This window comes from Serinus canaria, chromosome 5, assembly GCF_022539315.1.
Source record: "Serinus canaria isolate serCan28SL12 chromosome 5, serCan2020, whole genome shotgun sequence".
NCBI classification, from domain to species: domain Eukaryota; kingdom Metazoa; phylum Chordata; class Aves; order Passeriformes; family Fringillidae; genus Serinus; species Serinus canaria.
In genome coordinates, this window is record NC_066319.1 from 33918116 (window position 1) to 33942863 (window position 24748).

General features: G+C 38.2%; 1 protein-coding gene across 4 annotated transcripts in view; it reads right to left on the reverse strand.

The window, feature by feature from the left end:
* The window catches only part of NOVA1 (NOVA alternative splicing regulator 1), a 141625-nt gene extending 118600 nt beyond the window's left edge, over window positions 1–23025 (reverse strand). For 2 of the 4 annotated variants that reach the window (XM_030240490.2, XM_050975262.1), the window contains exon 1: window positions 20168–20306. Coding sequence is in view for 1 of the 4 variants with exons in the window: in XM_009102402.3 (XP_009100650.3) it covers window positions 20168–20311; window positions 22201–22336 (280 nt within the window). In the remaining 3 variants the exon portion in view is untranslated. Of the gene's footprint in view, window positions 1–12736; window positions 12814–20167; window positions 20312–22200 lie in introns of those variants that run through there. The other 2 variants (XM_009102402.3, XM_050975261.1) reach the window with 2 other exon arrangements.
* Between the last annotated feature and the right edge of the window lie 1723 nt (window positions 23026–24748).

The following is a 24748-nucleotide window of genomic DNA, read 5'->3' on the forward strand; positions in this document are numbered from 1 at the left end:
CTCTTCTTTTTTTATATAGATGACCTTACATATACCCCAAGAAACATATTTGCAATGTATAATTCCTTGCTTATTTGAATATTCAGGGCCTAAGTGAACTAAAGTTCTTCACATTTAGGTCGTTCTGACCTAAATGACATGAGTTTTTCCTCTATTTATGCAACCTTCTCCCTGCTCATAAGTAAAGAGTGCTTCATGACCAACTACACAAAATACATACTTAAATTAAGAAAGTTGGTTTTTTTTTCTGAAACAGATGCTTTAGAATTTCAAATTCAGAACCACTCTTCATTTGTAATTGAATTAGTTTTAACAAGGTGGAAAGTCCTTGAGAACTTGCAGGAGATAAGGGAGAAGGGAAGAGGGAAACATAAAAATGTAGATACTTCTTCTCCACTTCTGTAGATTCTTAGAATACAGATACTTCTCTTACTAAAAGTACTGTAGCTCCTTGCAGGACACAATTCGAGATAAGATTTTAGAAATCAATCCAGTATAGCACTTGAATGAAAAATAAAGTTCACAGACCACTGAACAAGTACACACAAGCAGAAGAAAGAAAACTGGAGTACAAGATGCCCACCAAGGGAGGTGAAGCTCTCCACTTTGACTAACAGCTTTATTCTAGGAAGTGAAATGCTGGTGTTCGAATGAGGAAGAAAAAGAGGTAAAACAAAGGATAAATAGAGTGTGTTAAATTGATAAGATTTCTAGAAAAACAATACAGTTACAATATTCAAAGGTACTTCTCCTCTACATCAATCATCAATGAAAAACTTGTTTCTTTTAAATGGAGTAAAGAGCTTTAGTTCTTCATATTTTAAAGTACCATCCATCATAACTATCATTAAAAAAGCTTTTCAATTCAGGCAAGATTAAATGACAGTCACAAAGCAACTACACCCTTTTAGTATTTACCTATCCTGATTGCCAATTAAAAACTAAAAATTAACATAACTGTTAAAAACACATGTGCTACACATACATAGAGAGTAACTGGAAAGGTTCTATTAATTTTATAGGTTGTTCAAAAAAACACAAAACCGCTCCCCTAACTTCTGATTCCATTTGAGACATAAGTTTTCATGACTAAACTTATCACAATCATTCTGTAAACTTTAATTTAGAAAAATGCACTATAATGATGCTATTTCACATTTATTAATTTTTATGTTATGTCACATAAGAACACAGATGTGGTATGAACATAAAACGTATCACATTCCTACATGAAGTTATTTCCAAAACTGTTTTTTGTCTCCTAAACAATGACTGGGGTAAATAGACTCTGTATAAACAGACTTTTGTTCTGCATTTCTATCTGGGACAGATTATGGGAATCTTATGGGTTCCTAGAAAATCAGTCAAGACATAATAACCATCTTCAAGAAGCAGGCAGAGATCAGGTTGTCCTCACAAAATCTAAAATATACTCAATCTCCCACTGCACATATTGTAAGGGAACCTTAAACTGTAAAATACTTTCAGCTGTAAAAATGGTATTAGCATCACTTACAACAAAACTCTGTAAGAACTTAGAACACCCAAACTTTCTGTTATACACAAAAGTATCTATATTTAATAATCCTTTAGTTACAAATAAAGTAGAACTGTGCATGCAACATAATCTGAAAAAAAATTAATGTAAATTTTATTACCAAATTCCTGTACTACCAAATCAGTGGTTGTTGTTTCTATTTCAATATGATTTTTGTTTCTCTTATTCAGCTAAGCACAGAAATTTATACTACTATGAAGTACAGCTATAGTCACTCAGTTTCAGCTGATCAAATAAAAGTTTAAGAAAAAAAATTATCAACCTCTACAAAAAAGTACAGTTAACAAAAGCTACTTTAGCACAAAAATGTCTTTTATTTAGAAAAGTTAAACAATTCTTATATCTAAAATACTAATCCAGTCAAAAAGCTAAACCTTTCCCTGATCCTCAGCTTTAATGAACCTCCCTGTAGTCCATTTGTCCTTTCACAACATATCCTGATGTTGATTTCCTGAGATTCCAACTTAGAAGTTGGTAACTTTTCACAAATCTTAAGCCAAGGAGTTTAGAGTTCAAACAGCTAATCACTGCTTGAATGAACCAATTGAAAGTGCTTTCTCTTTACAGTTCCATTTTCTTGTCCCTTTTCTAGAAACCATAATCATTCAGGCAAACTCTGTGCACTTCAGAGTGAACCAAAATTACAACCATTGTGAGCAAGAAGGAAAAACCAAAGATATGGAAATGAGAAGAAAGTCATACCAGAACTCAAGAACAAAAAGGTAAGCTGTGCCTAACAAAACACCACATTGCATATACATGGGCACATATATCTCTCAAATGACCTGATTTTTACATTTGCACACCCATGCAACAACCATCCAAAATAAAAAGTTCAGTCCCATTTTATAACTATTGCTATGGAGACTGCTCAAAGCTTTATTTTGATACTTGCAGAGACTGAGCTAGAGAAAGAGCTATTTCATCCCATGAAAGTGTAATTAAATGGGACCAAATTTTTAGAGTTAAAAAGCCACTGCCTTGATTTCTTGCCTGCCTTTGCAAAGGCAGTGAAACAAATGGAAACACATCTCCCCTCACACTCTAGTAAGACCACAGCAGAATCACCCAGAGCCCATAGATCAGCTACAGTCATGACAGTAAAGACCTGAAGGAGGCAGAACTCTTAAACATGTGGTCGAGTAAGCAGTCCTCTCCTCAGTATCTTCTCATACACAACTCTGGTAGGATTTAATTACAAGACTAAAAACCCATTTTCACAGCCTTTTCACCAGGTTAACAGAAAGTTGAACATCTGAAGCACTTCAACTACTTAAGTTTCACTGTTCCAGTTTGGGGTGGGGGGGTGCTGGAGACAATTGATCACCTTTTCCATAGACAAATATTTATTACAATCAGAAAACCACAAGTTGAAACACAGAAGGGAAGCCAGATTTAAAACAGCTGGGGAGCATACAGAACACGAATAAAAATATAAGCGCAATATCAGGTAAATTAGTAGAAAGTATGATTGGGTTAAAGGTAATGGTGAACAGCCTAGAGTGCCATGCTTAATTTCAACACAGTTTTCATTACCAATCAAACTGACGTTCAACTCACACATCATTAATTTATGAACTTGATCAGATATTCATGTGACACCCCACTCAAAGTCACTTGACTTTAAAATCAGAACTTCTCCAAGCTAAAAAGTTACCTTAATACTTTTTTTTTTTGTGAAAGGAACCAAATGTTTCATGAAAAAAGGCTGAGTGAGGAGCAAATCCCAGTGCTAATGAAGCTCTGTAATTTTTGAAGTTCCTATCTGTCTCTAAAAGGTCTTTCATAGAGTGGGGTTATGAATGATAGCTACCTGCAATAAGATGGAATTGGACTTAATGACCCAAAAGTATGACTGCAGAGTATTGGGTTCTGTTAATAGTTCTGTCAAAAAGGATAGCATTTCTTGTCATTAACTAGATTTCATTTTCTCATAAAGGAAAAAGAAATGTCCCCTTTGCTTTGCTATCTTAATATTTTCAAAGCCCCACCTTCCTACTAGCTTGTTTGAATAGTGTCATACAAACAGGCACTAAGCTTATAGGGCACATTTTTCTCTGTCACCCTAACCCTTTTTTATTTAGGACATCTCTTCAGTGAGTAAACAGGTTTCAGACCTTTTCCTCTCTGTTTCTCTTGTGGAGGAGGCTGGAACTGGCAGCATCACGTCAGTTTTGGGGTAGGTGGAAAGCATTAAAAGGGTAATGGTTATGAGATTTTATGGATTTGTCTGGAAGAACAACAGAGAAATAGAGTTCCTAAACTACAAAGTCCATTCCACACCTATTTTCTAACGTTTCACCTGAATTTCCTTTCCAAAAGATCTCTCACTGTTGCTTTCTATACTATGCTCCTTTTGTATACCCAGCCTAGAACCACACCAACAATGTCTGTTGGGGAAAACAGATGAGGACCTAATCAGCCCTAAAAGCAGTAAATTGAATTAAATTTGCAACCCTTAGTAATGTTTGCTAGTAAGTAAACATAATATTGAGTGAAGTTGTGTGTGTGCCTTCTCAACCTTCTTTTACATTTTTAGAAAGGCCAAAATATTTGCACTACACAAAAAGATTAATAATCCTTGTGGTGGGCTTTATCCTGTCCAGCAGATAAGTCCACAGTACTGCTCACCCACTCCCCTTCCCCAGCAGAATGGGGAAAGAAAATATTAAGAGCAAACCAGGAAAAATCATGGGTCAAGACAAAAATATTATAGAAAGCAAATTAAAATAGGAAGAAAATAAAAAGCCCACAAAAAAGGCAGAAAAGGACTTGGGTTGGTGGTCAGGTGAACATGAGCCTGTGCATGCCCATGTGACCAAGAAGACCCATGACATCCTGGCTTGCAACAGCAGGACCAGGGAAGTGATCATTTCCCTGCACTCAGCACTTGGTGAGGCTGCACCTCAAACCCTGTGTTCAGTTCTGGAACCCTCACCACATGAAAGGCACTGAGCAGCTGGAGGGTGTCCAGAGCAGGGCAACAGAGCTGGGGAAGGGTCTGGGGCAAAGTCTCATGAAGAACAGCTGAGGGAGCTTGGCTGTTTAGCCTAGAGAAAAAGCAGCTCAGGGGAGACCTTACAGCTCTCTACAAGTGCCTGAGAGCAGGTTGTAGCCAGGTGGGAACTGGGCTCTTCTCCCAGGCATCTAGTGACAGCAGAAGAGAAAGTGGCCTCAAGCTGCACCCAGGGAGGTTTTGACTAGATATTGGGAAAAAATTCTTCACAGAAAAGGTGTAAAGCATTGGAATGGACTGCCCAGAGGAGTGGTGGAGTCACCCTCCCTCAGAGCATTCGTAAAATGTGGGCATGGCACTTTAGGGCATGGCTTGATGGTGAACATGGTGGTGCTGCTAGTGGGACAACAGTTGGATTTAAGTGTTTTTCAAGCTTTAGGATTCTGTGACTCAAACAGGTGATGCAAAGGCAACCACCAGGGTCCCTAGGCAGACCATTTCCCTGCCTCTCTCTGAGCAAAATGCTAGCTGAACTCTCCATGCCAGTCCATTTTCTCTTCTCCTGTGAGGACCTCATATGGCACAGAGTAGCTCGAGACACCTCAGGTTATCCACCTGGCAACTTCTTTTTGCACACCCAGTCTTGGCACTGGGGAGGTGGGCAGAGCCACAAACAGCAGGCCCTGCCACTGTGCAAACACTGTCCAGCAAGAGCTAAAACATGAGCGTATTGTCAACACTTTTTGGTCACAACTCCAAAACCTGGCACCATACAAGCTGCTGTGAAAAAAAAATTTAACTCTAGTCTTGCTTTCCTCCCCTGACTTTTCATGACCAGTGAGTTCTATTCAGCTACACTGTGGAATCCACAGGCATGTGCATTTTAACCACTGTTAATAATTCTCAAGCACTTAGGATTAACAATACTTTTTACCCTAACAAAAAGTGGAGTAAGTTCTACACAGATTTAAAAAAAAAAAAAATAAAAAGCTGTATGGAAAAAACTGACTTTCCTTCTTTCCTAACTCTATATATTTCATAAGCAAAAAATGTGACCATTCATCCATACCAACTGTTTGTTTATTTTAAGAAAATCTTAGAATTTTCAAGTAGTTAGAAACACCTAGAATATTATGAGAAACATACACTAGTCAAAGATTCCATTAAAAACACAGCATTTTAATTTATCAGAAACAGGCTTTTGCAAAGAAAAATGTCTGCTATCATTACCTGCAGGTTCATCAGAGGGAATGAGCATAACAGAATTAACAGCTCTCAGCTGTAAAATTACTAATTCCAGTAATACAGTACATTAAACATGCCATTTGAGTTATATGCCAACTTAAACTACCACATATGGCATACTATCTAATTATCACAGTTTGTGTTTTCATATGCAGAGCTGTTCTAGTTTTTAAACAATGTGTCAAAATGCATTTTTTTTTCTGAAAATAGAAAATGCTATCTTTTTATAATACCAGTAGGTCAATATTGCAATTTTAACAAGCACAAGTTAAAAAAAAATTAAAAGAGAAAAAAATACATTGGAAAGAGTCTCTGATGTTTCAGAATTGCTCTTAGCTTTCCAATTATTAAAATATTTGGGTGAAAAATTAATTTTTAATTTTTAAGACCATGTTTATCAAAAAGGGTATTTTCAATTTTTTTCTTTTCAACTCTTTAATTCACCTATTGACACACTAAGTCTTAACTGACAATAAACAAACAAAAATCAAGTTAGTCATTCTCCCAGCTTTGCACATGAATAAAAAATACTGTGAAATAGCACGTGTACAGACATCAGTTGCAGTCAAGACAGACATCACTTGTGTTCCTTCATGTGCCATTTGACCTCACTCAGAACAATTGCTAGTGCAGAATCATATATTCTAATTGTAGTTTAGTACAAATCATGCCCTAAAATATTTGATTTCAGATTCCCCAGCTGGTGCTTCATGTCACTTCAGCTGTTCGGAGGGATTTTTTTTTTTTGTAATGTTTCTTTGTGCAAATAAGCAAAGAGCTCACACAAATTACCATGAAACATTATATAATCTTAATCTCTTCTTTTCCAACTCAAACAGGACCACGTATTTTTAGACAATAAAAAGCAAAATGTGCTAACAGCTAGCACCTTAATAGACAAACAACTGTGTAGCAGTCATTCCAAATATTTCTGTTTCTTGTCCAAGAGTAAAAAATAAAGGTATGCCACTCAGTCATCAAATGCCTTTTCCACTGTCTCCCTTAGTTCTCACAAACTGTAGGTGGTGTATTTGATAATTTCAACAGAAAGCAGGTAATATCAGGATGTCTTTGAACATACTGTCTTACTCTAAAAAATAGAGATTACATCACAAACATGAGAGTAATTATATATACAAGAATTTACCTCCCCAATCTTTTCCAGTTTGAAATGAGCATAAAGTCCTTGAACCTCCAGCTACCTTTACAAAAGGTTTCTATTAAGCTCAAATTTTAACACATGCAAAAATGATTTTAATTTTTTTCCGAAATAATTTGAAAGGCATTAGAATGTGAACACCACAACGTATTTTACATTTCTATTTTCAATAAACAGATAAGGACAATGTTATTAAAGGTATAAAGATGTGTAAACAACCATGTTACCCAGAACATGGAAAAACCTTAAGTATTCAAATTTTCTTAATGAAAAGTTGGAAGGTGAATAGACTTGATTTCTTCCACACATAATTCAAGTCTTCCCCATTAAAAAGTCCAAATAATCCTTCTAAAAGATGAGTCAAAACACTTTATGTAATAATAACTGAAAATAGGACAATTTGTCTTCATGATTACTATTTTTAAGCCAAAATGCAAATATATCCTTAGAGTTTATTTTTAGCAAGCTTTCCTAAGCCTTTTAGCATTTCATATTGAAACTTTACAGAATCATTTCCACTAATTGTTTAGATAATTTTTGGTAATTCAGTCAGTTCCATACTTCACAAAATTTGATTTATACCTTTCAAAGCTAAACTCAATCAAGTACATCAAAATAAAAGACAAAAAATTATTAGTTGTAGCAAGAGCAATTATTTACAAATGGAAGGAGATTTTAGAAAACGTTTAGTTTGAAGAGAATTTTTAACTGAATCTGGATTAGATCTAGCACATCTTTTGAAATGGATCTTTTAGCAAGACTGGCATACATTACCAGAGACAGTATTTTCCTATATGAAATTACTGAACAGATTTACAAATAGATTAAAGAGCCAGTCCATACATAAAGATCAGAAAACCAGGTCATTTTTGAGCAAAAAAAAAAACAATTCCAAAAAATTATGATTACATACACTAAATTTTTATCACTTCATCTGCTTTTGGCATTAGTAAAGAACTGCATATCTGCACTAAAATTGAAAAGGAAGTTTTAAAACACAGTGCAGCTTTTCTTGCAAAGGGACCATGAACTAAAAGAAAATACTAGGAAACTCATGCCAAAAGTGGAAAATATGTATATTGGGCAAGTTCATACTGGTAATCTTTATAACGTACCTATTTTTGATAAATATCTGAATATCTATTTATAAGTGAAAAGGCACCCTACATTATCCTTACCAAAACACATGCATTATTCCTTTGTCCACAATTTGACTATAACAGAATTGAATGTAGGAAGAAAGACATCTCCAAATACAGATTCAAACACCTCTAGCCAGCTGAGAACAGTTCAATCACAATTGTTTGCAAGCCTAGAAAATGGTGAGAGAACACAACTCTTCTCAGGGGAAAAGGCAGCAGTAAATCTTAACTACCAAAAATAAGCACCAGGGGGAAAAAAAAACCACCACAAAAAAAGTCAAAAACAAAACATCCTTCTGCTACAAAACGCAAAACGAAAGACAAAAGCCTTTTACCAAAATATACCTAAAGTAGAATCACACTATATATATATATATATATATATGTGTGTGTGTGTGTGTGTGTGTAGAGAGAGAGAGAGAGAGAGTGTGTGTAAGGTGTATTCCACCTTGCATAAATTCAATACTTACCTGAATTTAATGTTTTTATACAAAAACTGCTGGTATTATTACTGCCTCTGAACAAGTGTCTCCACTTACTCTTGTGGGAGGCAGCAGCAAATAGGAAAGAAATTACAGTTTTTAGTCGTCACGCTTAAGACACAAAAAAGAATTTTTATTCCCTTTTTGTTTAAGATACCAGAATTTCAGAAGCGGAAAAATGGAAGAACTGTACCTGGAAAACTGGAGAAATGCTCACCTCTAGGGGAATATTTGACCTCAAGCAAAACAAAGAATGGAAACAATCAGATTTTGATTGCATCCAAACATCTTCACCCCGCCTAAAAACTGGAGATTTTACTTCTCTGAATCCATCAGTGATGGTTTTAATGGCAGAATTCCTATTCTGAAGAGCAAGTATAAAAGCAGCAGTAAAAAAATATTCATGTTAAAATGCTTATGAAATAAACAACTCATTTTTCAGCATTTACACATGCTGAACTACTACTGATATTCAGAATTCAAAAGATTTGTAGTAGGAAAACTTGAAGCTCAAAAAATAACTCAAAGGCTAAAAATTGAAATTAAATACTTATTCAGACAACCACTGACTTCCCCAAATAAGAAGTATACATATAGTATTTTCTGGATTAAATACATATTTTTAACTATCTTTTGCATTCTAGCATGACCCATCCAGCAAGATTCCTCAGTTTCCCCAGTGGAAGAGGGAAAACATTGGGATGTCTCATCTTTTGAACCAGGCAACACAATTTCTAACTTTTGTAACTTTCTATATTTCTAACTCAGAGAAACATCTATAGAGGAATCCAATATGAAACCCTTTTGCTTCTGAGCAAAGGAGATAGAAATGGGGGAAATTATAACTCCCTTGGAATCCAGCATGTTAAAATGCTATGTGAAAACTACTGCACTCTAAAGGGATTAACACAAGAAAATCTTAAAGCAGAGTGAAACCTTAGAAATTATTCAATATGATGTTATAAAATCTTCTCAAATTTTCTGAGCTCTACTGGTTTGTCCCGCTCCATAGAGACTTACCTATGAGAATTCCAGAATATCTACAGATACACTTGTTTCTTTTCAAACTGGCATCAACCACTTCAAAGTATGTCTTGGTTTGCCAATAAACTGCATCACAACTCAGCAGATAATTATTAATAGCACTATTTCCTCTAAATCAGTATTGCAACATCACACCTCTTTCTAGACCTACTGAAGTAGGTCATCCTAAAAATACAAAATTTGATATAGTTCCTGGAATACTTGTAGTTTTAAGCACACCTGACTTGAATATCAGATGGCCATCCTCAGCTTATCTGCACCTCCCAAGTAACCATAGCTTGAAACATGAAAACCTTGTAACACAAAACCAGTCCTACAAATTTACACTAACTTACACCAAAAATCCTGTATGCTTTGTTAGTATCCTTAACAGGGAAAACCCATCCAAACTGAGATGCATGCTTATAAGTACCAAGAGCATTAAGACCACTCACTCTGAACTCTTATGCTTCAATACTTCACAGAAAAAAAAAATTCATTGGGTTATCATAGGAGCCCATATAACTATATGCATACTTTTGTGAAATATTGAAGCTCTTAGCAAATTTTTGTAATCATTTCTGAAATTTTGTACTGGGAGAAACAAGGCACCCAAATCAGAACTAGCCAACCTAGTAAAAAGCAAAATTCTTAACAATAAACAACGAAAATCTTCAGACAGCCAATACAACACTGTGAAATTTTACAAGCAGAGACTTCTTTGCAAAAGAAAACAAAGAATTTTGCATGAGGTGACACTTCACAAGATCCTGGACTAGTCAACATGGAAAGCATGGTAGCCCTTTATTCACCATATGATCCCTTTGAAAAATAGACAAAGTGAATAAATGAAGAGAAGCTTCTTTTTCCTCATTCTGAGTATACTCATGTGTGTTGGAAAAGGGAAATATCAAGGTACTTATTTTGCAGTTATGGATGACAAGATTTTGTGTCCTTATGTCTGCACTAAAGATTTCAGGAAGTGCTAAGCTAATAAAATGTGAAGGACAGAACTGAACTACTTCTGAACATCACAACTCACCATTTTTCAACTAGTAATTACTATCAGACAAAAGAGCTGTTAGAAAAGATAATATAGAAACAATACAATCTTGTTGTTACTAATCAACAAAGCACCATTAAAAAAAATGGAATAAAAATAAACGAGTTATAAATGTCTTGCTTATTTCAAACACCAACCTTGTTACCACTATCCATTCTATGTCTCCTAGACTAGAGGGTATAAAACATTTGTATAAACTGAAGGGGGTTTGTTTTCCAAAGGTACAGGAAACCGAATGGGTCAAATATAGCTGCCCATTTAATTGATTTTCTACCATCAAGTGCATGCAAGACTAGAGTTCTGAGACTAGCAATTACACATATTTCTATATACACTCAAATATTTTTAACACTCTGATTTAAAACCAGAGGAACCATCTTTTCTTCTAAATTCTAGCTATTCAGAGAAAGAACAGTCTTTCTAGCTATGAATCAATAAAGAAAAAAAATCAAAAATAAAAAATTATGCATTAATAATTCATTCATAATATATCATGTTGGCACTTACTAGAACAGCTAGTCATAGATGTATCCATACAGAACGTACAAATCTCATAAAATTATAAAGTATGTGTTTTATTATTGTTAAAAGTAGTGCAAATACTAGATGAGCACTTGGCATCACCAACACTGAAAAAAAAACCACAAAACATATACCCCTAAAAGGAATCCTTGTAAAGTTAACACTTACTTTTGCTTTTTTCTTTGAGATTTTTGCTATGCTGTAAATTATATGTTATTTGGCGCAGACTGGTCTCAACAAAAAACCGGCAGACTTCATTGTGCTGCCATGCACAGTAAAAGAATCAGGAGTAGGAAATCACAAATGTATAAGGAATTCTTGGGAAATACAAATTTTACTTTAGGTTGACAGAGTCGCCAAGTGTTCACCTAATAGCGTTAAGTAGAAGACATACAAAGAATGAAGTGTGCACACACATGCAAGGCAGAAAACAAACCCCATACATGTTCTACATCTAACACTTGCAACAAATCATTTTTATAAAGCTTTAAGGCATCCAGTAGCAGCGTTTCATTGCAGATCTCTGAAAAATCAGCACAGACAGAATGCTGGAAGACCCTCTCTTGTTCCACAGAAGTTTTCTTCAAATCCAGGTCATAACTCCACTAAAAAGCCACCTATTTCCTTTTTTTTTTTTTTTTTTGGTATTCCTCAGGAAAATTGTTGGTAGATTGCCAGATTACAATAAAACATAAATATTCTATAACTCCAGCTCAATACTGCTGCCAAAACAGTACCCATGGCAGCACCTGAATTGCTGCTGCTGCTTCTACTTGTGCTACAGACTACCCTACCTGCACTCTGGCATTCCCTAGCACCCGATTACAGATGGGGACAAAACGTAAATCACTGTTAGACTGAGCTCCAGCATTGGCATATGGCCCAAATGGTCCTTCCTCCCCCTTCCCTCACAGCCATGACATTCCATAGCCCAACTCTTTTGGAATACACTCTGATAATAGTTTTAATTTTCTAACTACACTGGACACCCAACAAAGCCAACTGAATGGACACATGCCATTTCCTACTTTTCCAGTGCATGCCCTAATATAAATATTTCCAATAATTCATGTTATAAAAATAACAACTCCACCATTGTATATTCAGTTAAATATTTGTAATTTTTCATGTGCAATCTGAAAGCCAGAATTTAGATCACTCTGGGAAGATGATAAATTGCTGCTGCACCTGATTATCTGGTTCTCTACAGAGAATTTTTTCCCCCCATTGCCAATGAAGAATCTAAATAGGACTAAAATCACTACTCAAGAATTAAAAAATACATACAAATCTTCCAAGAGCTTTGGAGGTGTGCACTATGGTTCTTGATTCAAGCAAACAGGTGCCACTCTATCAAGTGGGGAAAAATAGTACAAATGTGTGAAGCTCTTTATGTGGGAAATTACAAGAGAGTTAAATGGCACTGAGCAAGGCACAAAAAGTGCTTTTAAAATAGAAACAAGGGAACATGCAGAGAACCTCAGTATCTAATTTAATTAATGATTGAGAATGCAAAGGCTCCAACTGGTGAAACATTAGCAGCAGCCATGAATTTCACTGTAGTTCTGTATAACAAGTAATCTTACCTGAGTGTTTCTCAAAAAAATGTCAACACATCGATTGTATTTTTCATCTGATCCTGTCAATGCTGAGATGACAGGCCCTGCAGGATGCAGTGAGAGATCAACGATGAAAAACAGATGTTTAGTCTTTTCAAAATCAAAACCTATAAGACCAGGTAAATATGAAATTTTGTCCAAGATTCATACTTCTTTATATCCAACAAATGTTAATGTTACGTAACGTTACACTTTCATATACAAAAGTTGTCAAGAGTATCTCTCACTTAGAGGGGACCTGACTCCAGGTCAATCATACCACCAACGTTTAACTTTAAACCTGGTCCCTAACATACTGCTCTTTCAGGAGCTATCTGATCACATAGCTAGTTACTCACATCACCTACATCAACCTAGGTTCATGTTCATCAACCTAGAAGAACCAAAGGTTCTCCAGCCTTCCACAAAGGAGACTATTTTTTTGGTCCTTCAACTATGCAGAACGCTTAAACCTTACACAAATTTACTGCAATTCAGGAGTCAAGAAGAACAATGACTAGCTCAAGCAAAGAGTGATAAATCCATACTCAAAGGCTACAAAAGCATGCTAGCATTGTACAGTTGGGAGCTGATTTCCATAGATGTATCTCCAAAGACTGCCTTAAACTGACATTTCAATGAGAACAGGTCTTGCAAAGGAATTGCAAGGCTTGGCTATTATCAAGAGCAGCACACCTAATATTAAGTAAACTCCAGTAAGATTCAACCATCATTATCAATATGCTAAAGTCAAAACAAGATCATTTGGTGGATAGGAATTTAGATCTCGTGATTTTTACGTATTAAAATGTGTAATGTGTTTATCAAATACAGGGAATACTTAAAGCAGAGTATTCTGAAAATCCTTTCTCTATTTTTATTCAAGATATAAGCAATGTGTTTGATCTTTAAAATGCCATGAACAATCACAAGTTGGGATGGAGAAACCCCAAAATCAAAACAAAAATGGGATGGAATAGAGCTACACAAATCTGTACTGGAACACTTACAAGATCTCTAGGTTATAGCATAGTTTGTTATTTCCTCTGGGGGAAGGAAAATGACCCTGAATACCAGGGTGAATTGTAAGGAACCTCCTATTTTCCTAAATCTCTGTCATGCAGTCAGAATGAAGACAGTCATAAATCAACAGTAAATTAAAAACCTTGCACATGCACAGCACACTAGTTGATTCCTTTTGCCGACACCAAATTCCAACTCTCCACGTTTCCATGCTACTAGATGTCCTTAACCACAAGACTGGGCTAAATAAAACAAGCACTAAGCATTCCCACTACAGAACATAGTATACTACACCAGAAATTCGTACCAGACACAGTATAACTATTTTCATTTACAGACAATAGTTGCTGCCAGAATAAGCAGAAATATTTTTGCTAAATCCATTATAACCATGAAATTTCAAAAACACGTGCATCAGCTTCATTACTCAACAGATAAATGAGATAAACAGGAAAAACATATTACAGTTTTAGATTGAAGTATGTTAAGAATTGTATGCTAGTGTCAAACAAATGCAATTAGAAAAACCAAAAGGCCTACCTAGAAACATGGCCATCAATAAGAGTCAGAAAAGCAGCCCTCCAATTTCTAATATGCACTGTGTTTTATACCATGACACTGCAGCCTCTGAGGGTCAGATTAATTAAGATCAACAGCAGCTGCAGTGCAACGTGAGAAGCACACGGCCACAGCTCTCACCAGTCCAGCCCAATTACCTGCAGCATTCCAGCACTGGGCAACTGGCAACTACAATACTCCTCAGCAAGTCACTAATTCCCACTGGCCTACTGATAAATGCTAAGAAAAAAATAAATTCAAAGAGGGACTGGAAAGCTGACTGCACTGCTGCAAGATGCAACAATGATATTTGCCAGGCAAATCTTTACAGTTGTTGCTTAACTTTATGTGAGAGCTGTGTCCAAAGACAGAAATGTGATAGCAACAAGCCCTCTTTCCCCAACACTCCATGCTCCATTTCTGGAGTCAGTCTGACAAATTCACTAAATCCAAGGTTTTCTTCCCTGGCCAAAAAGCTACTGATCACTGACAAAATAAATTCTCTAGTCAACTACTGAGGACAATATCTAAGCTAATGAAATTAACTAAAGAACGAACAAGATCAAAGAATATTTGAAAAAGATGCTGCTTATTACAGATTGCATCTATTAAAAAAAGCAAGCACATGTTTTGTTTACTGCACAGGGAAGAAGAGGAAAACAAGAGATTCAGACATTCAGGTTTTTTTTAAATATCATCTCTAACACCTATTCTCTATCAAGAATCCATTAAAACTTGGATCTATCTAGAAAAAATTATTAAATTATTGAATAGAAGTTTTAAACTTGATGAAAGGGGAAAACTTATGTCTTGTTTATTTTTTTAAATGAGTAACTGCTTTACAGAAATCCTGAATTTATCAAAAAGCAGCGCTGTTACTAGAAGCATCTTCATCTACATAAGCTTTCTAACCAACTGAAAATACTTCAGTTTTTAATTATATTGAAACCTAGGTAAAACCAATCACAATGGAAAATGTAGAAAAGTTGAAATACAGCATTTCCCTGTCATAACAGCTGTCCTCTATCTATTCTTTATTTTGACAACAAAGTTAGTTGTTAGCCTGTGTCATTTATTTAAGTTAGACTAACCATTCCAAATCTGTCAGAAGTTCTTATAAACCTTTCTATACAAGACAAAGGCACAGCACTTTCTTGCAAACCAAAGTCATTTACTATGTCAAAGTTGATTTACTCATTAACATGAGTAAGTCCTTACAGGTAGAAAAAAATGAGCGTGAAATTTCTATTTTAACTTCTCAAAATTTCTTTAAACCTACCAAATTAGAATCTGCTAAGTGATAGCACACAGGACAAGTTAGATATGTAACAATCTCATGATCTTGCAAAGTTGCATAGTCAGTTTCAGCTTCCTTTTAAATGCAAACTACTACAGACCTGCTGGCTAACAAGCTAACTTTTTTTTTATTCTGTTTCAGTAACCAGGCAACAGACAACTGTCCAACTGAGAATTATCTCTCTGAACAGCTGGCAATCAACACTTGGGAGTTTTTGGTGGTTGGCCTCTTTTTTAAAACTAGTACAAAGATCAGTGATTACTTTAAAAATCTATACAGCTCAAGATTCCACCTCTGAAAATCTCTACTCGCTATTTAGTCGTTTCCTCAATCCCATTCATTACCCCTGAAGTTACTCATGCAAGTGTTTACATCAGAATCTAAAAGTCTTAGATATTTATTTACTATTTAGTGCCTAATTAGATAATGTGAACACTTCATGAAAAAAAGAAGGATCAAGGAAAAAAATGAAATGCATTTATTGATGTATGACAAAGCCCTTCAAGGAAGAAGCACAACAGACAGGTAATAACTAAAGCCATTCTTGCTTCTAACTCCACTACTCTTTTCCATAGCCGAAAAGGCAGTATTCACTTCAATATTATTTCAAGTGTTGATTTTTAAAACATTTCTTTCCTTACTAGATTTTGTTATTCTTAAGAGTTACAAATCATCGTGATAAACTCTATTTCTATAAAGGAAATAATAATGGAGAGCCAAGCTTGATATATTACACCTTTCTCCTTCCTCGCAGTTTACAGGAATAATGATGCTATAAGATTATTAATTATAAAGTCCTGTAACATAATGTGTTACTTATACATTCAATGTTTTTGAAAGGTCTTTAAGAGTCAGAATAAGAGTATTCAGAAGGGCACTGGCATGAAGATTAGCTAGACTATCTCCCATAAAACATGAATGATTCAAAAAAATCTGATATTTAAACAGAAAACATCTAAAAGCAGAAGTCCCTTGGTAAAAGCACGAAATAGCCACACAATACTTCATACACTGTCTGCATGAGATGGGAGAGCAAACTCCCAACTTTTATATTCTCCAAACATTGATATAATTACTGGCTAGAAATCTGCTATAAGAACAACGCATCTAATATGTTGCTAAAACCAGTAAAACCTTATCCCCCATTTAATTATGCTTTTATTAATTTCTGCTCTTGATATGATCTAATTTAAGTACACTGATGACATCATATTCCAAAAAATTGAAAAACACTGACCAAGTTCAAATTCACTCGAGCACCAAGTTCAGATCAGGCAAGATCCTGTTGCAAGATAAACAACATGCTGTGATGTAACATAATTTTGTGCATGTGTGTGCATTTGAGAGAGACCGGGGCGGGAACTCGGAGAGGGAGGGAGAGGGAGAGAATCTGTGCACGAGAGAGAAAGAGAGAGAGTGCACGGCAGCCTTCACAAGGGAGAAATATACTTGGCCTGAGTGGCTTTGAATCCCGTGCTCACTAAAATGCAGAATGAGAAACACATAAGCAATGACAGCTTCAGACAACAGAAATAATCTTTCTTCTATTATTAAAAAAAAAAAAACCCATATATTATAATAGCTTCACAGAATAGCCACTTTCTTTATCAAGTTGGCTAAATCTGTATTTAGTTTTTGAACCAAAACCTAGTAGTCAATACACACTGTACTTTCTATGCAGAAGGATCAGCACCATTTAGCTTAAAAGTAGGGCATATTTTGCCATTTTAATTTTATTTCTGCTAGTCTTGGGGGACATGCCTGAACAGAAAAGAATCAGAATATCCAAAGTCAAATTGCAGGAGTCCAGACAACAAGAAAAGTCAGCAGGTAACCTGAAAAGAGAACAATAAATTGCGTACTCAAAAATAAAACTGTAGTGGACAGTAATGTATTTGTATACTGCTTCCTATCTTGTAAACTAAAATATTCAATGCAAAGCTGTTTTTTCCTTCAATTCCTTGTAATTAGAGCTGACATATAATTCTTCAGTAATTATGTCACCTTTTGACGCACAAAAATAATTCCAACAGAAATCAGTCTGCATACTGAAGTCCTATATCACAGAGGGAAAAGAAAAAAACACTATTAGATCATTGGAACTACTCGTAACTTCTGTATTACAAGCACCTTCCTCCTTTCCAAACAGGAACTTACTCACTTTTCTAAAACTTTTTGGAAATACAGACAACTTTCATAGAAGCTTCAATGACAGAACATTCCACAGCGAAACATACATTAAACATATTTGTAGTCACAAGCATCAGAGGTAAGGACTAAATAACATCTATTAGGAAAACAGTAACTGTTTAAAAAAACTTCATAAGAAAAATAAATTATAACTTCATCTTCGCTCTTTCACAAGGTTTGTATTCCCTAATGTTATACAAGCAAGAGAGTCTGGAAGAAACCCAAAAGCCATCAACTCAAGGAATGACAGGACCTCTGAAAATTCCATGGGCTGGTGGTCAGACGCAAACAGAAATACTAACAAGGGCTAGCCACGCTGGAATCCATTTCCCATCCCTGTTCCATGCTTTAGCAGGTATCAGTCGCCAACTTCCTGAAAACACTCACTTTGCAGATGACACAACGTGGCTGCAAATTCAAGGCAGACTGTGTAAAGGCAAACTGGAACTTTGTCTGCACCTGTTACTGTGAAACTGTTTGAGTGTCCCTGCCCTAGTTATTTATACTATTGCTGCTGATTTTAAGAGAGAATATGTTTATGTCGCAAATGTTTTTCTCATGTCGTTCTAGCTTGCGATTTTTTACTTTTCAAAGATTCTTCTGCTACTACTGCTGCATCTTTACAGTTTCCTACACAAAAAAATAAGTAATTCTGATTTAATCAGAAAAGAGAAGAACTATACTGGAGCACTGAACAAAAGATCTAATCTTTGGAGCGTCCTTTCCAAGTGAGTGTAAATAAACTGTAGTAAAATGAAAAGGCTCATAATTTGGTATTTGGAATATTCTTCATAAACACCAATTTTCTGTAACATCCTTGCATATCTGATAACCCCTCATGTATAATGCAGAAAATCTATTTCATTTTCATCTATTGACAGTGAATTTAATTTACTATTGCAGCTCTTTACCCAGATTATGTTATTAATTCTGCAATCAGGCTCTTTAGAATGCTTTATTTCTTTCAAGAATTTTCACAATTCTACATTGATTTTTTTTATCCTAACATACCTTTCGAAATAAAGGATCATATTTTTCCTACCTTTCGAAAAAGAAAAAAAGCAAAAAAAAAAGCTTCAAAAGCAACAAGCACTAGTTCATAAGCTGTACCTTTCAACAGAAAAAAAGAATCTACATTCAACACTTCAATCTCTGACTTTTAAGTATTATAAACTACATTCATTAAGAAGATGTACAACAGGTGCATTAGAATTTCCACATCAACAATCGTATGTGTAAACAGACCAAAATATCTCTGTTAACAAAAAGTTATCCACTTCTGCCTGACAGTAAAGTCAGAGGACAGAAAAGCTAAATGCTCCAACGTTAGTGCTCTGTTTACATCCATACCAACTGCCTTTGCTATTTTGTATAATTCAGTCTTGTTAAAATAGAGCAAATGCACAGCAGCTTTAATTTTCCAAAAGAAAAAAGTCAGCAACAGCTAGTCAACTCAATTCTAAACCACCAGTTACTCTTCAAAACTAACAAAATCAAAACACAAAAGTGTCAGCTATGTTAATTTGCATCAGTTTTTAGAAATTCCTCTATAGCAAAGTTCATTACAGAATGCTAATTTTTTCATCTTTCAGAAAAATTCCCCAATTATTCAACTGCAGAAGCTAAAATCTTGTCTATCATTATATAAGACTCCCTCTTCAGAAATCTTTTAAAGGAGGAATGCTAATTCAGGTGTTTATTACTGTTATACTCAAATATTAGAAACTTTTCATGTGCACTAATACAGCTAATATAAAACACTAATTTTTTTATTCATCCAAAGTATTTCAGTTTCATAATAGAGTTTTCTTCCACCATCATGATAAACACGATATAAAGAATATCTAAAGAGCAGCACTTGTCCTCTTTACTTCACTCCAGGGCCAATGAACAAAGCAGTGAAGCAGAAAGAAGGTACATAATGGATTTAAAGTAAATGGCCCATTCTTTACGAGGCAGTCTCTCATTTTTACTCATTCTAGCTTAATTGTCATTATAATGTCTGGAAACTTCAAACGCACAATTATCTTTACGCCACCTGTCACACTGGTTCCTTAAAGCTACTTTTTTTTTTTTTTAAATAAAAAATAAAGCAATGTTAATGAAAATAATCTTTTGTAGAAATAGTGTAAATGACTTCAAACTTATTTCAAGCAGTTAGCATCCAGTTCAGTCCATTCCATATGCCAAAACAGACAGAATATTTATATTCACAAATGCACTTTGAAACATACTTTTGTGAGACATAATGCTTCCTGCTGCACTTGACCATCAATATAGGAAACACACTGAAATGTACATACATGCCTGAGAACTTAAAAAGAAAAGAATTGGCTAATTTTTGCACCTACCTGGATAAAAATCTTTGGATTTAGACAGCTTGATGGTGGCCCCAGTCTCTTTTTGCAACTGAACAATTGTCTGTCCTCCCTTCCCAATTATAGATCCAGCAGCATAACTAGGTATGAGGACCTTTAGAAAATACTGGCCATCCTCTGAAAAATTGAGATATGCATGGTTAATATGGCTTATACGTTGCCATTTTTTCTCCCCAGACCCACAAATAAAGAAAAGGTTACATCTTTAAACTCCTCCACTAATTCATGCATTTATATCTAACCAGTTGCGTCATTATACAAGACATGTTTAGGCTATGCCTTTGATAGTTTAAAATATCTACATTTATTCTAAGCAAAGAACCAAAAGAGGTTCCATAATTCAGTTAAAGAATAATATTGCAATTATATTTCAAAAGTAGATTGTCTTTTTTTTTTCAATGGTAACCAGAGCATGCAGAAATGATCAGACCCCTTTAAAAAAACTAAAGCCCTGCAAGAAAACGTGGTTAGTGACAACTACAACCTTGCTTGGAAATAGTGCAAAAGAAATGACAAAACCAGGAAAGAACGAATTGTAAATTCTAATGGGCTATTTGTTTGTCATTAGCAAACACATGAGAACAGCAATTAGCTATTGCTTGCATTCTTCTTAAGTGAGCAAAACGACTACTCTGCTACCAAATAACCCACCCAAAATGTGGGGTTTTATTCCAAGCATTTCAGCCACTGCCAAGAAAACAACTCAACATGGTGAGGATGGAATCACTTGCCTAAGTAATCCTCATGTATTCCTTTAGCACTTCTTAAGCGACAATGATCTCTTTTAAGCTCATTAATTAAAGGACACTAAGAAGAATTTTTCCCAATTGATCAAAAGCCTAAGTCACTTATTTTAAATACACTTAAAAGGTGACGAGATAGACAATGCCAGTCCTCTACCCACCGCTAGCACTAAAGCACACCATCGAAACAGGAAAAAATATATAGAATGAATGGAGGGGAGAAAGAAAAAAGGATCCCAGTCTGATTTGGAAACTGAAAAATTTTCAGTACCCTCGCGCCGCTGCTAAATCCAGCTACACTTAAGTCTGAGGACCTCTCCATAACTGTCTCTGAAGAAGTGCAAGGCAACAGGGATACGCTGGTTCCCCAGACTTGTGTTCTCCCCAGCAATCATGGCAGTGTCCCATTGGCACGGATATCAAAATATCATGAAACGTGTTTCATAAAGTTGGTCCTTTGGGGTTATTTTTACCCCTAAGCAGAAGAAATTATCTGAGTTCACAATACTTCTCTTCCCTGAGACTATAAGGCATCTCAGTTAGTGCCTGAGTGTGACAGTGGTGCCCACCCGTATTACCATAGCCGGGGAACCATGCACTACGTATAGCCAGACCACTGCTCTCAACATTGGGCAAATAAATTCACCTCTGCCTCGGTGCATTGTTATGACGACTCCAGTGCAAACGGATAAAGGAGATGCTGGTCCCGTTATAACTCATCTCCTCCAGGAACAGCAGGATGTTAACTAGCGAGTCCCCGTAGCCGAGGGGCGACTCCCCCCGCCACCATCCAGCCCTCGCCCCCGGCTCGGCACGGCAAACACACGCCGTGTACGCGCTGACAATGGAAGTGAGGCCAAGGAGGAGGAAAACGCACGGCAAGGCTGAAATTCAACTTGCGACCCCGAGGATGTGGAAGGAGGGAAGAGCGTTTGCCGTCTCCTTCCAGCTGCCATTTATTGTCGCCCATCCTTAAACGGGCGAGGGAGATAGCTGGGCTGCGGGAGCCCCTTGTGCTCCCTCCTCGCCTCCGTAGGGTCACGGCTGTGCAGCCCCAGCGTGGATATTAAATAAAAAGACTGGTAGATGCTGAAAACCGACGCCATTTTGATGAATGATAACATTAGAGAAATGGGAATCTTTGGGCGGGGGGGGGTGGGGTGGGGGACTGGAAGAGGCAGGCAGGCAGGTAGGGAAGCGGAGAGGTGGGTGGGTAGGGCGGGGGGGTGGGGGTGGGAGGGAGGTGACAGAGGATATACCCACCGCCCGTGTTGGTCCTCTTGGTGCTGCCGGCTTCAGGGGGGGCTTCAAGCGGTCTTTTCCGGGAGTCCGGCGGGTCCAGGTCTATGGGAACCCCGGTGTGGGTCCCGTTCTGCTGGATGGGAGCTGCCGCCATCATGTTTGCTGCTGCTCGGAGGAGAATTGTCTCTTCCCTTCTCTGGTGGGGGGGCAGGGAGGGAAGGGGGGAGGAGGAGGAGGAGGAGGAGAAGGAAGGGGGTGGAGGAGGAGGAGGAGGGGAGGGGGCTTGTCCCGTTCTCTTGTCCTTTTCGAAAATGTAGAGCTAAGATCGGGATTGTCGAGGATGCTGCGCGCCTTGTTTATCTGGCACCCGGGGGGAGGGAAGGGAAAGGAGGGAGGGAAGCGGGCAGGACTGGACTGGAGGAGCAGCTGCAGTGCAGTGTCAGGAGATGAGGAGAAGGGAGACAGGGGAACGAGGGGGGCGAGAGAGGGAAAAGAAAGGGGGAGAGGAGAGGAGGGGAAAGAATGAAAAGAGTGAGACAGGAGGAGGAGAGGACAGAGTGAGTGGGAGAGGAGAGGAGGGGAGAGAGTGAGTGGGAGAGGAGGGGAGAGAGAACGAGTGAGACAGAATCGGTGGGAAGGGAGGGAGGGAAGAAGGGAGGGGGAGAAGGAGGGAGCGAGCGGTGTAAATGGTGGGCGAGGGAGAGAGTGGGAGATGATTCACGCTGTTTCTGAGCCCCCTTCCGCCCCTGCCCGCCCTAGTGCCGCGCCTGACGCTGCGGCTCAGCTGCCCGCCGCTCCCGGGCTCCCGTGCCCTCCCTCGCTGTCGGGCTCGTGTGCACGGGGGTGGAGAAGGGGGATCGCTGCCGGGGTGGCGCGGCGCTGCTCGGCTCTAGCCCCGGCACCGCGGGCGCTGGCTGGGGGCTGCGGCCGCCACCCTCAGCTGCACCGCAAAAACCCTAAAGGCAGGATAGGTTAGAACCGTGGGAGGGGGCACAAGGACGGGGGGTGTACGAGGGCAGGCGGGGGGGAGGTGGGGGGGGGGGGGGGGGCGATGGGGGGGGAATGATAAAACAGAAGGGCGGGGTTTCCATCGGAGACAGGCGGGAGATGAGGCCAATCGGAACAAAAGAGAGAGAGGCTGGGATTGAAGCGTCTCGCCAATGCCGGGCCGCCGCTGGCAGAGCCGTTGAGGGGAGGCGGGGGCGGTTTAACCTCTGCGGCGGGGGCGGCGGCGGGGCGGGTGTGCGCGGGGGCCGGCTGCCGCCTCGGGAGGGTCCCCGCCGTGATGCGGCGTCACCTGGGTTACGCGCTGCGCCTCACAGGCCCGCAGCTGCGTGGGAGGAGGGCTGAGATCGCCCGAGGAGGCGGTGGGATGGCGGGGACATGTCCTCGTCGAGGCTGGCTGCAGCACTCGCGCGGCGCGGCCGCGGCCCTTCCTCCGTCCCCGCTCGGTCCCCGCCGGGCACCGCGGGTGGCGGGCGGGGGGCAGCGCTGCCGCTCCGCGCTGGAGCCGTGGACGCGCCGGGCTGCATCGCGCAGGCTTGTATAATAAAGATATTATTGTTACGCTGTGACAGCCGGTCTAGCCGGAGCTGTGCGACACAAAGCCGCGCTGCTTACCTAAATATTTTGGAGAGAATTTAAACATATTTCACTGCGGCGAAGGTTATTTCTGCTTACAAATCTCAAATTATTCAGGTGGAATATTAAAACGCTGTAAGATTCAGGGGGATGGGAAGGCATGGCTCGGGGGATTGTCTGTGCACCAGGAAAGCATTTTTTGCTATTTATTGACTCTTTTCCTTTGAAAAAAAAGTCTCAAACTGCTGTAACTGTGACGGTAGTGGTCAGTACTGGAGCATCAGTTCGGTACAAAATTTAGGGACGTGTGTTTATTGCGTTACACCACGCTCTGTGCTAAATTCGTATTGATGTGTGTGTGCGCGCGGCATGGCTGCTGACTCGATTCCTCCTAATACACGAGCTTAAAACCTGGCTGTTAGTGGATGAAATCCAATTTCCATTCTAAGCTCCCTGGGAGACAGCCTTAGTTTTAGTAATCACTTACCATTAATACTGCCCCAAACAGTTTTTAATACTTAAAATAAACACATCATATATAATATATAGCGCACCACCTCTGCTTGTAAATTACAAGCCAGACAGGTAATGCATTATAGGATATTAAACCATGCACATGCTAACATCTAAACAGGCTCCTGCCCAAATGCATTCACAAATTAAGAGCTCAAATCTAGCACTGTACATAGGAAACTTCCAATGACTTCTTTGGGAATAGTGTCCCAGGAACATGATATCTATCCTCCTTGCCAGCAGATGAAATAGATGCAGCAGATTCAGTAAAAATTTGATAGCATATATGGTCAGAAAAATGATTGTATAAAAAAGGAACTTTCTTACTCATCATATACCCCTTCTATCTAAGATACTCTGACTCATAATTGCTTAGTTTACTGACTGAAATAAAATTCTAGGCTTCTGTTACCTTGGCAGTTGCTGACACATTGATGGTACAGCAAACTGGGGACTGGTTCTAGCTCTTCCATTT